General features: G+C 41.7%; 2 protein-coding genes across 4 annotated transcripts in view; one reads left to right on the top strand and one right to left on the bottom strand.

Moving 5' to 3' along the window:
* The window catches only part of ARMC8 (armadillo repeat containing 8), a 76,336-nt gene extending 63,792 nt beyond the window's left edge, over nucleotides 1-12,544 (bottom strand). For all 3 annotated transcript variants that reach the window (XM_023749578.1, XM_023749579.1, XM_006083746.3), the window contains exon 1: nucleotides 12,262-12,544. In XM_023749578.1, coding sequence (XP_023605346.1) covers nucleotides 12,262-12,306 — 45 coding nt within the window. In that variant the 5' untranslated portion in view covers nucleotides 12,307-12,544. The remainder of the gene's footprint in view (nucleotides 1-12,261) is intronic.
* Nucleotides 12,260-15,020, top strand: part of LOC102438966 (alpha-1,4-N-acetylglucosaminyltransferase) — a 28,880-nt gene continuing 26,119 nt past the window's right edge. Inside the window, 1 exon segment of the mRNA XM_023749580.1 lies at nucleotides 12,260-12,387. The gene's annotated coding sequence lies outside the window, so the exon portion shown is untranslated.

The following is a 15,020-nucleotide window of genomic DNA, read 5'->3' as shown; positions in this document are numbered from 1 at the left end:
CAGACAGCTATCATGGCCTTCCACTATACTCCAAAATTCCCACTGGCCTCCAAAAGGAGGAAAAATTAGAACAAAATGCAAGTACTAGTTAAAACCCAAGATTTTGGTGGTTTTTTATTTTCTTTTTCTTCTTGTATTCTGGTAAACTTCTGACCCCATTAGGATTTTCATTCAATTTTTTCAGACCAATCATATAGTATTTTTGCAACTATTTTTATCCTTAATTTTTTTAAATCATGCATTCATTCTTTGGTGTTTCTATAGGTTCACAGCACCCTTCCTCCGTCAGATTAATCAAAAGCCTGCTTTTCTGCAGCCTCTAGCAACTTTGGAAAGTTTATAAAATGGCACCTCACAGCTGGCTGGGTCCTATCAGTATAGAATGTAATATACCTATGACAACCAAGATGCCTGGAGTATAATCTGCTTTAATTTCACAAACACAATCATGAAAATTCTTAAATATATAATTTTAAACTTAATCTTCTTGGGTAAAAAGCAATAAATAATTAAGACTGAAAATCCTTTATATGTTAAGAGAACATGTTTTAAAATAAATAGTAAATAAATTAGTGCTCATAAAGTTTGAAAATAAAATTCTCAAATGTAAGGCTGTGCACACATTTTTTTTTTTTTAATTTAGGTGTTTGGAAATGTGACTGACACTTTAATAGGACAGCAGGCAAGTCAACCTCTCGGGTTCTGTTTTCCCTGTTGAAAAAGAAATACAAGAATGAACTAGAGATAATCTGCAGGTTTCTTCCAGGCAAAGATTCCATAATTTTACAGTCACAAAAAAAGAAATCTATATATATAAAAGCCAAGCAACTAGAACACCAGAACAACTGGAACGACCAGTAGCTATGACGTGCACTGCGGCTGGCCAACCAGCCTGATTGGGGGGTGGCCCCTCCTCCCCCCGGCTGGATCAGGGACAGGGTCGGCCAGTCAAACTCCCGTGGCCCCTCCCCCTCACCGGCCCGGCCCCATCGGTCCCCCTACCCTGATCAAGGGTGGGGCTGGCCAGCCAACCACCTGTGGTCCCTCCCCCTCACTGGCCCTGCTCTATCAGCCCCCATTGGGGCGGGGTTGGCTGGACCATCTCCCTGTGCACGAATTCATGCACCAGCCTCTAGTTTTTTTCATAATAGAAAAACTAGGCACAATTAGATTAAAAGGGATATGAAGAGTAGCCTTTATTTTTTCTGTAATGAGTGTTTAAAGTAATAATATTAATATAGTCCTGGCATAATATTGACAATTATAAACGTGCTTTGGTGATCACAAGAACTGAAAGCAATTTATATTCATGCTTCTTTCAGGTGCTGCAGTGGTTCATCCTTTTAAAGTATGGTACAAATCACAAAGAACTATATGTATTTAGATAACTGCTAAAGCTCCCTCTCACCATTAAATTCTATTTGTTCACTCTTCAATGTAGACAGAAATGTTTGAAGACCAAGGGCCAAGGAGGCATCACTCCAGATAGAGTAAATAAACTAAGTAAGGATGTATGGTACAAAACATCATAATCTGGATGTCAAAGAGAGCAAGAACCATCTCTGGGGCTTAAGAGTGACAATGTTTGTGAGGAGTGTTACAAAGATTGAGATATTCTCTGGGTTGGCTGGGGTTCATTGAAATGTCTCCAAAGATGATAAGCTACCTCAGAAAATCCACTAGGATGCATTCAAATGCCTACTTCCCAATCCTGAATGACAGTGAGGCTATTCAGACATGGGTGTGGTGTTGTCCTGGACCATAAGAATAGTTTAAATTGCCCTAACAGGTTTGGCTCAGTGGATAGAGCATCGGCCTGTGGACTGAAAAGTCCCAGGTTCGATTCCGGTCAAGGGCATGTACCTTGGTTGCGGGCACATCCCCAGTAGGGAGTATGCAGGAGGCAGCTGGTCGATGTTTCTCTCTCAACGTTGTTTCTAACTCTCTATCCCTTTCCCTTCCTCTCTGTAAAAAAAAATCAATAAAATATGTTTTAAGAAAAAAAGAATAGTTTAAATTATTCAAGATTGCAATCATGTAATGATTTAAGAGATCTTGGGTACCATCTTTCATGGTATACCTCAGTAGTATTGTCCAGACAGGCTCGCTGTCTCCAGATTTTAAAAGGCCTTATTTGCTTCAGATTTTTAGAAGCAGTAAACATACTTGGCTTGGAGCTATCCATGGTGCTGGACTCAGAGTCAGCCCACCACTCCCAGCAATTGGTACATTAGCTTTCCTATTATAATACCATCAGGAGCTGCTGTGGCCTAAGACAATCATGAGCCACTTGTGATCTCCATCTAGTCCTCTCTGCCTGTGCCCAGACCCACAAGTGCCTTACTTTCTCCTAGCTTGGATCTGCACTAACCTAGCTCTGCCTCCCAGGCCTGCTATACATCTACTACACAAAGACCTTTCTGTAGATATAGCGCATCCCATGGAAGATCACTGACGTACTCTGGGCAACAGATTATGGTTCTTCAGAGCCAAGCATCCCACATGATACATTACATGAGTTTTAAACCATATTGTTATAATTCTTACCATCTCGAAATGATTTTAAATGACTTTAAAATTTTGCTATGTTTTTGTGGTTGACTTTGGGATGTGTAAAGAATAGGAACTGTTAACTCAAGATTGATGTGTGGGTTTCAGGGAATCCTTACTTAGAAATTATGTGATTCTTTAGGCATATGCATATATTTCTGGGAAAGAGGGTGTTAAGACTATTATCCTTAAAAGGTTAAGAACCACTGATAAATATGCTGATGATTCCCAAATAACGATCCCCTTTGTATCTGTGGTGTAATAAATATATTGGGTCTTTGTCCCAGTTCCTGACACAGAGCTCATAAAACGACTGGAATTTCCTGACTAATATGAATGTCTTTGGTTATTCATAAGTAGCCCCTTTTGAGCACACGAGTGATTAATGCTAATGATTAACCCTTTGCACTCCGCTGTCCCCTCTCAGGGGACATCGGAATTCTAGCATATCACTCGGATGTCCCCTCTCAGGACATTGCAGTTTATTAGTGATTACGGGGAATTGAGTTATTTCAACGCAACTTTTTGAGACATGCATGTTTCCCTGAAGTTTTATCTTGAAATGGCACAAGAAATTAAATCAAAATATCGTAAAATTACTAAGATATATACAAGAAATGTCAGCGGGTTTTGTGTCGGATTAAACAATAAACTACATATTCCCGATGTGGGACAAAGAAAACGGGACTGCATTGTGTGTTCTAACAGGAAAACACCTGGTGGCAGGCGTCAAACCACTTATTACTGTCAAACATGCACTAATCAGCCTGCAATGCATATTGGGGAGTGTTACAAAACTTATCATACTGTACAAAATTATAAACAATAAAATATTGGTTTTTTTGCAAATATACATTCCTCGATGTCACCCAATTCATATAAGTCCAATATCATTATAATACGTTACTTGGTTCCAAAATTATACTAAATAATACGAGGGTCTGTAAATGCACGTTTCCGCCGCAAAGTAGCGTCGAGTAGCTGGTAGCCAATGTCCAGAATGGTTCGGAGTGCAAAGGGTTAAGCTGAGGCCCCTAGAAAGCCTCAGGATGGGACTTATTACCAGAAAGAGCAAGTGATTAGAGGGTTTGAATTTTTTTAATATATATTTTTTATTGATTTCAGAGAGGAAGGGAGAGAGATAGATAGAAACATCAATGATGAGAAAGAATCATTGATTGATTGGCTGCCTCCTGTACGTCCCCTACTGGGGGGGGGAGGAAGGGGGAGGAGGGGAGAGATCAAGCCCGCAACCCGGGCATGTGCTCTTGGCCGGAATTAAACCTGGGACCCTTTAGTCCGCAGGCCGACGCTCTATCCACTCAGCCAAACCGTCTAGGGCAAGAGGGTTAGAACTTTCAATCCCACCCACCAACCTCTGGGAAGGGGAAGAATAAGGGACTGGAGGTTCAAGCTCTATAAAATTTTCTTGAATAAAATTTGATGAGCTTCCAGATTGCTGAAAGCATCCACATGCCAGGAGGGTGGCAGAACCCAGTTTTACAGGGACAGAAATTCCTGTACCTGGGACCTTTCCAGATCTTGCCCTATGTACCTCTTCATCTGGCTGTTCATTTGTATCCTTTATAATAAACTACTACACATAAGTAATTGTTTTCTGGAGCTTTATGAACTGTTCCAACAAATGATCGAATCCAAGGAGGGACTTATGGGAACCTGATTTATAGCTGGTCAGTCAGAGGTACAGAAGAACCACCTGGACTTGCAACTGGTGTCTGAAGTGGGAGTCTGTAGGACTGAACCTTTAACTTGTGGGATCTGACATGATCTGCATGTAGATCATTCAGAACTGAGTTAAATTGTAGAACACACAGCTGGTGTCCACAGAGAATTGGACAATTGCTTGGTGGTTTTGGAAATATTCCAGAATATCCAACTGCCTACTGGCAACTCTAAATGGATGTCCAGAAAATACTTTAAACTCAGCCAAAATAAAACTCATTTTTCCTCCTTCTACCTTAACACATTCCTCTCCTAATCCTCAACATCTCAGTATATGATACAACCTAGTTTAAAGGTAAAAATCCTGCAAATCACGCTTAATCGTGATCATGACTCTATCCTTTTCCTCATTCCCTTATCCAATCAGTCACCACTGACAGCTTTTTGAAAGCCTAACATATTCTTAAAACAAAAGAATCATGTGCTCTGTAATCATTTCCCAGGTGGTAAAGACCTCCAAATATTAACTGATCCTAAGGTGAGAGACTCTTCCCAGGGGTTAGAAACTCTCCCAACTTTTCATTTTTAACAGAAAGCATGCCAGTCTCAGCATCCACCTCTCCCAATAACTGTATTATGAATATACCACAGAATAAAGCTAACTCTTTATTCTTCTGATTTTACGGAACAGAATCAAAACAGTTTTCCTTTATCAAAGAGACAAGTGGGGGCTGTTTCTGCAAAACAGCTCTTAGTTTGAAATACCTTTCATTCCTATGTAAGTGGTCCCAAGGATCATAGTAAAACTGTCCAGTGAAGGCAGCTATTCTTCAACTTACAGAAAGTTGAATTCCATATCTTTACCCAAAACCCAACATGACAGATGGCACTGCAAAACAACTGCCAAATCAGAAATAAAAAAGATAACTCAAAATCACTGAAATTCATGGTCTCTAGCACTATTTTAAAATTCTTTATGAGTCCTAGCCAGTTTGGCTGAGTGGATAGAGCATCGGCCTGTGGACTAAAGGGTTTCGGGTTCGATCCCGGTCAAGGGCATATGCCTGGGTTGCGGGCTCGATCCCCAGTAGGGGGAGTGCAGAAGTCAGCCTTTCAATGATTCTCTCTCATCATTGATGTTTCTAGCTCTCTCTCCCTCTCCCTTCTTCTCTGAAATCAATAAAAATATATTTTTTAAAAATTATTGAGAATGAAGAGAATAGGAAGGCTAGATCTCCAAGTGAAATAATAGGGATCCAACACAAAGATGATTCTAATTCTTGGTAAAATTTAAAAGACTTCTTGAGCACTTATTGTCTAAATTCAGGTGGCATTCTTTCCTTAAACAGACAGCAAGATGTCTGGAAACACAATGAGCATCTTTCATTCTTCACACATTGCCGGTAAAGATTAGGAAGTTCATGCTAATTAATTTATTTTAGGACCACATCCAGACATATATACCCTTGCTTTTTTGGTGCTTTGTAGAATAAACTAATGGCAGACTTTAAAATATGCTGACCAGATTTTACTTTGCATGTATTAATAAAAATGAATAGATGGCCAGGCCGCGGTGGCTCAGTGATTGAGCATCAGCCTATGAACAGGGAGGTCACAGTGCAATTCCCGGTTGGGGCACATGCCTGGGTAGCGGGCTCGATCCTGGGTGTGGGGCGTGCAGAAGGCAGTGATCGATGATTCTCTCTCATCACTGATGTTTCTATATCATAGGGTTAGGGTTAGGGTTAGGGTTAGGCCAAATTTGTGCTTATAGCATAGTTGGCTTAAAACTTCACAGAAGCCCTAACCGGTTTGGCTCAGTGGATAGAGCGTCGGCCTGCAGACTGAAAGGTCCCAGGTTCGATTCCGGTCAAGGGCATGTACCTTGGTTGCGGGCACATCCCCAGTAGGGGGTGTGCAGGAGGCAGCTGATCAATGTTTCTAATGCTCTGTAAAAAATCAATAAAATGTTAAAAAAAAAAAAAAAACTTCACAGAAAACTCTTCTAAGTACAGAGTAGTACTTATTGCTAAGTACTACTTAGCAATAAAACTCAACTATTGTCAGTTGTCCATGTAAAGAGAAAAATCAATATGCAGCTTGAGTCGAAAAAAATACTTACAGTCCTCAAGAACAGAACAAAATTAAGGAATATCCAGAGTTGGAATACACTATACAGTTCTAAAAGCTGCTTGTCAAAAAGGGTAATAGTAAAGAAGGCTTAATTAATAAGTGCCTCAGCTGTCCATATTAGCCTACATTGCGTTTCAAAAGCATTTCATTACCTTGCCTCTCTCAATTACAAAGTAATCAAAATAAAATACAATCATCTTCTTAACAGGGTCTTTCAAAAGCATACATTTTCATTTTAAGTCCAGTTATCAATTGAAAAAAGAATAGATCATGCCTTTGGTATTATGTCTAATTCTTCACCAAGCCCAAGGTTTTGCAGATTTTCTCCTGTTTTATTTTCCCTAAAAGTTTTATTTTGTTTTACAATTAAATCTATGACCCATTTTACTTTTTGTATGACATGTGAGGTTGAGATAAAAATTCATTTTTAACCTATGGTTAAGAGGATAAAAAGGTAAGTAACAGGCTGGGAGAAAATATTTGCAAAGCACCTGACAAAGGACTCGTACCTAGAATATATGGAGAAATTTCAAAACTCAACAGGCAAAAAACAGTCCAATTAGAAAGTGGGCAAGGGACATGAAGAAATATTTCAATGAAATATTTAATTCATATTTTAATAAAATATGGATTTTATTAAATAAATAATGAAGATATTGTTTACACTACTAATCATTATGGAAATGTAAATTAAGGCCATAATAAGATATCACTACACATCTATTAAAAGAGCTAGCCAGATGGCTCAGTTGGTTGAGCTTCCACCCAGGCACCTAGAAGATGAGGCTCGAACCTGGGTTGTGAGCTCAATCCCCAGTAGTGGGTATACAGGAGGCAGCTGATCAATGTTTCTATCCCTCTCCCTTCCTCTCTCTAAAATCAATAAAAACATATTTTTTAAAAATAATGACAATATCAAATGCTTATGAGGGTGCAGAGAAACTGGATCTCTCAGACATTATGGGTGGGAATATAAAATGGTAGAGCCACTCTAAAAAAGTTGGTTGGTTTCCTTAAGAACTAAATCATACAATGTAGCAATTGCACTCTTGGACATTTATCTCAGGGATACCAAAAGTTATGTTTTATTATGGTTGCAAGATGCCCTTCAGCAATAACCATCAGAAAACTAAATAAGGGTTCATTACTTGCAAGATCATGAGATGGGGGTGGGAAGCACACATGCACATGGGCCTGGGGTTCTGCTTTTATTGGAGCTGAGGCTAGGGTTTATTGGAGTGAGCCTAGGGTTTCATTGGCTCACTCTTTATTCATGAATTTAAAATACAAAAACCAGAATTTAAAGCTTGAAAAGAATAAAAACAAGCGACTCAAAGGTTTGGTTACTGAAATCAACTAAAATATCTAAAATAAAGGCACTCAGTGGAGGGACTTGGTCTGGCTCTTTATCTAGTCCTGCAGCTAACAATGTTTATTGGAAACTAGAGGCCCAGTGCATAAAATTTGTGAATGGGTAGGGTCCCTAGGCCTGGCCAGCGATCAAGGCTGATCAGGGCCTTCTGGCTGCTGGCCAGGGCCTTCCTTCGTTCTGCGCCGCCGCCTGATGGTCAGCACACATCATAGCGAGCGAACAAACTCCTGGTCGAACTCCCAAGGGGACACTTTGCATATTAGCCTTTTATATATATAGATAGAAGATAGGCATCCTTGAAGTGGATACCTTTGAAATGGATGCCTTAGCAATCAAAGCTTAAGTCAGGCACTTACATTACAAAAGAAAAAAAATTATCAAAATTTACTCTACAAAGGTCTAACAGGTAAATGATTAAACAAATCATGATATATCCATACTAAGAAGTACTACTTAGCAATAAAAAGGAACAAACTATTGATACACACAACAACTTGGGTGGATCTCAAGGGTACTGTGTTGAGTGACAAAGTCAATCTCAAAAGGTCACATACTGTATGACTCCATTTACGTAACATTACAAAAAATGACAACCTTATAGACATAAACTAGGGGTTGCCAGGGGTTAGATAGTGGGGGAGAGGGAGTAGATAGGTGTGACTACAAAGAGGTTGCATAGGGAAGAGCTCTGTGATTTTAAGACTAATTCTGTATCTTGGCTGTGGTGGTGATTACACAAATATGCGCATGTGATAAAATGATAAAAACCTGTACACATACCAATATCAATTTCCTGGCTAAATGTAACCAATGGGGGAAACTGGGTAATCTGTACACAGGAATCTCTCTGTACTATCTTTGCAACTTACCGTGAATACATAATATTTTCAAAATAAAGTTTTAAAAATGCAATGTTAAATCATCCAAAAGTTTGCGAAACGAGAGAATTTTTAAATTTGTTGAAAAGGGTGACGTAATGCTAAGTGAAAACCAAAGAGCGTTATGGGTGATCATGGTGTAGCCTAGAAAGAGCTGAAGTGTTTGTTCAATTCCCCAAAACAAATAGTTCAAACATTTATTGAGTACCTAGTATATGCAAGATAGTACTGGAAACAGTACTGGGATTAAGAACAAGAAATTAATTTACTAAGAAGATAAGATAGACTAACTATTAAAGGCACAGGGCTTCTGCAAAAGCAGTTCCCTTTGCCTGGAATGTTCTTCTATTTTCCTAGTTTGTTCTTACCCATCTTTGAACTCAGCTCATTGTCATTTTTTCAAGGAGACCCTCCCTAACTCTCCTCACTGCCCTCCACATTAGATCAATTTCCCTACTACATGCTGTAACAGTGCCCTATATTTTTCATCCATAACACTAAAAGCCATTCACAAAGAACTGTGTGTGATGACTTGATAACTATTTCCCCCATTAGATTAAAATCTCCAAAAGGGCAGCGACAGATCTGTGTAGCTCACCACTGTATTTCCAAACCCAACAACCATGCCTGGAAAATGACAAAAGCTCAAAGTATATCACATGAATAAATCTATACAAAGCTATTAATTCATCTGTACAAACGATCAGGCAGACAATAAGTTACTAGGGTTTAGAAGAACCCTAGATAACTTCAACTTGAGAAAGCCAGTTTATATGGCATAGAAAGTTCACATAGAAGGATAAACAATCTTATACCCAAAGCTGAAAATGAAATGTCAGCCCTTCGGCAATAAAAACCAAACAAAGCCCGGCTGACATGGCTCAGTGGTTGAGTGCTGACTTATGAACCAGGAAGTTACAGTTCAATTCCTGGTCAGGGCATATGCCCAGGTTGTGGGCTTGGTCCCCAGTGTGGGGTGTGCAGGAGGCAGCCAATCAATGATTCTCTCTCATCATTGATGTTTCTGTCTCTCTCCCTCTCCCTTCCTCTCTGATATCTATATATATATACTAGCATATATATATATTTATATTTATATTTATATATATTTATATATATATATATATATATATATATATATATATATATTAAATCCACTAAAAAATTGAAGCAGGGATGTGGCATATCCAATGTGTTCTATAAAAAACTTAATGTGGAGAATGAACTTGAACTGAGAGGGTAAGACAATACAGACAGTAAAAATATTCGAGAGAACACTGTAGTAATGCAGGCACAAAATGAAAGTGTGACCATGGGCACAGACAGATGTGAGAAACACTAAGAATAAAGAGCCAACAAAACTTAAGAACTAATTAGATATAGGGGCATGAAAGGGGAAAGAGTCTGAGATAATTCAAGGGGTTTATAGTGAGTGATCAGTTAAAGATAGTATCATTAATAGAAATGGGAAATCATGACCAAGTCTTCTTAGGAGATGGAATGTGCTTAGTTGGAAGTGATGGATCACATCCACACAATTGACGATGTGAGACCAGATGGAGAAAAGTCAAGGCTGGCAATGTATATGGTATGAGCTGATTAGAGTTAAGGTTACAAGAGTGAATAAGGTCTCTCAAAGGGGAGAAGGTAAAAAAGGCCTTAATAAAAATCCTTTAAAACCATTTGATTTGCCCCTTGCTTGAATTATGTTTATGAAGCTACAGAGTCATTCAGACTGAACTCCCTAAGGGCATGTCTGCTCTCATCCTTGCACTCTCTCAAGTATATATTACAGGTGCAGAATAAGTAGCCTATTAAGGGAATCAATCATTTTAAAGATACTTTCTGATTAATATTTCCTGTTCTACCTTATTTCAAAAGGTGGTGTCCTAGGTAGTACTTTGAAAGGAACAATCTTCACTTGAGTATCATCAGTGAGTTTAGACAGTTTAAGTCATTTATCTAAAGATCTGATTTCCCAAGGCTCTAAGAAAGTGTGGGGGGAGGGGAAAGCAGCACTTTTGACAGCAAAGTACTGGGCCAGAGAAACCAAACTTTGAGATTGTGAAAAAAAATTTTTGTTTTATTTTTAAAGCCCCCAGTGAGACTAGGACTAAAGCAAATCCCCACAAGAAGTAGGGAACATTCTTCAAGAAGTTTTTGAATAAAATTAATCAGGAACGATTTACTGAGGGAGTGAAATAAAAAATTTCAATTGCATGCACTATACAAGTCGGCAATGTACAAAAAGTGAAGAAGTTTTGGGTGAAATGAAAGACAAAGGAGATAATAAAAGGGAATTGAGAACAGTGTAGACACATACTTTCTTACAAACATGAGGGGAAAGCCACTGGCCTGCTCTCCCACAAAACACTTCCTGGATATTCCAGTCAAAGGTGGAGTAATGAGCTAACCTGATTCAATACTTAGGCGAACAGTTATTTCCCAGTTGCCGTTTTAAAATAAGAAAAAGGACTACTAAAACGGATTAGGGGAGAAACTTGTGTAGGACAGCCCCAAATTAAGTGACCAAGGTTGCAGGACGCCAAAGTGCTCTAACCCTGAATCGTAAGCAAATGTCCTAGGTGCCTCGGGAGAGCTGAGTGTGTTGGCGGGAGAAGTCGGGGGAGAGAAAAGAAACCGGTTGGAGTCGCAGACTCTAGGCACCTGAGAAGCCATCTATAATCCACCTACCCTCTCAGTGTCAGACTGACCCCCCCAGCCAGTCGGAAAGGTGGTCCACCAGCGCACACCGGCTTGTTTCCAGGGACGGCACCTGGACCACCGATAAACGGTCCCTTCCCAATTAGACGGGTCTCATTTGCTGCAAAACCCTTTGAAGTTATCGCCCAGTAACTGTCACCTCTGGCCCCGGATCTCTCACGAGCAACAACACATGGAAAGCCCTGTTTTGTTTAAGCTTAAAACCACCACCACCACCACCACCACCACCACCAGGTATTACTTCCTGGCATGTCAATAGGTTCCCTTCTTTCAGTAATAGGAAAATTGGATCTTCCTTCTTTTTCAAGATCTGAGTCCAAGGAAAAAAGAAATGCCAGGCACAAGGTCCGTTCCTTCAGACTCAGGGCTGCACCCTCCCGAGCGGAGAAAAGGGGCTGAAGTAACTACACCCACCAGACGTTGCAACTGATAGGAAACCCCCACTGCCAAGCAGCGAGCTCCCCAGAAGCCGCACAGACCTGGCTTGGCAGCTCTGAGGGTGTGGAGGGCAAGAGGCCCGCACCCCCCTCCTCGCCTAAGCCGCGGGGGCAGGGTGGGCGCTCCTTCCCCGGCCGCCGGCACGCCCCGCGCTCCCAGGGCAGAGCCCCCGGGGGGCCTCGGGGAGGCGGCATCGCTCAGGGAAGCGCTGGCAAACCCCGAACCGCGCCCGCCCACCCCGCCACCCCGCCCGCTGGATGCCGTCCGGAGAACCTGCACCGGTGGGAGCTCCGGGAGTTGGAGGCGTCTCTGGCTCGGCCTGGGTTCCGTCTAGCACACCCGCCTACCCTCCCTCACTCCCCCGCCCAAAGCAGAGTCGGGGGTGACCCCAGGGGGTGGTGCTCCAGAGGCGCACGGCATTTGGGGTGAACGCTGCGCGCCGGGCCCGAGCTCCCAGGCTGGCGGCGGCGGCGGGTCACTCACCGAGAGGACGCTCATGCGGATTGGGGTCTCCAACAGGCACGCCATCTTGAGCCTTCCCACCCGGCTGCAGCGGACGCCGGCGCGGGGGCCGGCACTTTCGACAGCCAAGTGTCGGGCCAACCACAGGTACCTAAGCGGAACCAGGCAGGTAGGCGAGAACGGACCACGCTCCAGACACGGCGGGAGGAGGCCAGGGCCCGCAGAAGGAAGGACAAAGGGATACCGCACGGGGGGCCTCCTTACGAATCGTCCGCTGGGAAACGGCAGCTACTCTCAGCCTGGGTTAGAGGTGGGAGCGGACGGCAGTCCGCGCATGCGCACAGAGCAGCTGCGGGCCCCACCTGCCGCGCGCGGGGGGCGGAGCCTCGGGGGCGGGGTCTCGCTGCGCCGCTACTAGCCTCGCGGACCGATTGGTCGGAATGAGTCGCGTATACATATCCCTAAGCACTAGTGTGTGAACCCACGTCTATAATTTGAAGCACATTTATCTCGCTCCTTCTTTGCACCAAACTTGCACATTTATCGCACCCCTTCTTTGCACCAAACTTGTAGCGTCGGTACCTCTATGTTACAGGTGGAGAAACCGTGATCTCAGCACTTGGCCTTCAGCCACCCAGTAAGTTTCACAATCCGGCGCTGAAGTGTGACCGGCGTTAGCACGGTCTTGCCTTACCCACCGATGCCGGCGCTGTGTTAAGAGATACTCGAGTCAGAACGCCTGGGTTTAATCCTTGCTGCTTCATTTACCGGCTGCATTACCCGGGCAAGTTACTTAACCTCCTTTAAGTCAGCTTTCTCTGACTTAAAAAAGGGTTATGAGGATGGAGAATGTAAAGCTCTTAAAACATGCCTGGAATGTAGAAAGCGTTATATATGTTAGCATTTCTCCAGCCTCTGGGTCCAGTAGGAAAAAATGGCGACAAGTATCTGAATAATTCACACTGAAATGCTCTGATAACTGAAGCCAAATGAAAAATATGCTTCAAACTACAGTGTTTCTGATTGATGAACTCACCTCTCCCACTTCGTGTGTGTGTGCGTGCATGTGTGTGTATGCGTGTGTGTGTGTGCGTGTGTGTGTGCGTGTGTGTGTGTGTGTGTGTGTGTGTGTCCCGGACTTGGTCGGACAGGTTTCACCTTCGTGCTGCTGGTAACCAGAAAGGTGTTCACAGGATGGTTACAATGAGCCTGTTCCGTTACTTGTTCTTTCATTTCTATAAGCCACTCTCTAAATTTATTGTCGCATTAATCATCCTTGCTTATGGGTCTATGTGTCCCTAACAAACTGTTGAGTTTCTGGAAAGCAGGAATTTTGTCTTAGATTTTCCTTCCGCGACAACACTATTTCTCAAACTTTAGTAATCTGCATACCATTCCCACGATCTTTGCCAATCTGCACCCAGGTATTATTATTCACTCAATATCTTTCTAAAACTAATTTCAAATCATTAAATAATTTTAGCCTCATCCTAAACCATAATACTCTGTAAAATCAAGTTTATTGTACTCTTTATTTTTATTCTAGTACGCATTAACATAACTACAAAGTTTAAAAGTCCATCCACGTATTACCTAAAATCGTGTCATGTATTGCATACTCAACAGCACAAAACATAACCACTACACAGCTCATACAGGGGTATCAGTTGATTTTTCAGTTGATATTTGCATGGTATAGAGTTGTTATAGCTGTGTTTGATCCACACTTTATCTATTAGTTCAAGCCATACATCCTCCAGGAAGCCCTTCCCCCAAGTTTAGATTACGTGACCCCTCCCTCATGTCCTCCTTCATCACTCTGTTTTTGCCAATAACACAGCATTTCTAACAATATATTGTAATCATTGTTTATTTGTTGGTTTCCTCTTTATACACATTATGGCAGGCACTAGGAATTTTATCTTCTATGTATCTTGTCTCACTGTGTACCTTAGGATACTCAGTAAATGTTTACTGAATGCATTTTTTGGCTTAGTTTAGGTGCCCCAAAAGGCAGGTCTTGGGACAATGATTTGGATACTGACAGTTTATTTGAGAAAAGTTTCCAAGGAACAGAATTGATGGGTCAGGGAGAGTGAGAAAAGAAAGAAGAAAAAGTCAATATAAGCATCCATTATTAAAGTCATGCTTATTTCTTCAAGACCTCTGAGAAACTTGCAGAATGGCCCCCTGGGTATCCATCTTGAGGTTGGAGCATTTATTTTCCATTTGCATCCTGTATAACCTGGTTGAGGTTTTCTCCGGGATTCTTAGAACTCCCTATCATCCTGAATTGTACTTGTGCACAGAGTAGAGAAGACTTCCTTACTTCATGTAGAAAAGCAGAATCTGTAGGTAGGTGTGTTTCACAAAGGAGAAGCAAAGATAATTTATGCAGTTTAAATCTGATCGTTTCACCCTTTTCAATTCAAGACTGGAATCTGGAAGTCATAAAACTTATAAAGGAGAGATATTGTGTGTCTGTGTCTGTGTGTATGTTTTCTGATGAAATTAGAAAGTCCAATGAAATGTCTGACAAGTTTAAGATTCAGAGGCTAGAGACACTACACAGAACTCTTTTTATCCTTCTATGATGTTTGCCTCTGTTCAGTTCAATCACCTCAGGCGGGCTCTCTCCAGAGTTTTCCCCAGTGTGCTGCCATCTGGTGGTGGTAGGTGTCATAATCACCAAGTTCAATTACTATAAGATGCGGATAGCAAGAATGGATGTTTTTCCTGATGTTTGTAACATTTTATACACTCACTTGCAAACTCATTGC

This window comes from Myotis lucifugus, unplaced genomic scaffold (assembly GCF_000147115.1).
Source record: "Myotis lucifugus unplaced genomic scaffold, Myoluc2.0 scaffold_8, whole genome shotgun sequence".
Lineage (NCBI taxonomy): Eukaryota > Metazoa > Chordata > Mammalia > Chiroptera > Vespertilionidae > Myotis > Myotis lucifugus.
Note: the sequence above shows the minus strand (reverse complement) of the source record. Positions and strands in the feature narration are given on the sequence as shown.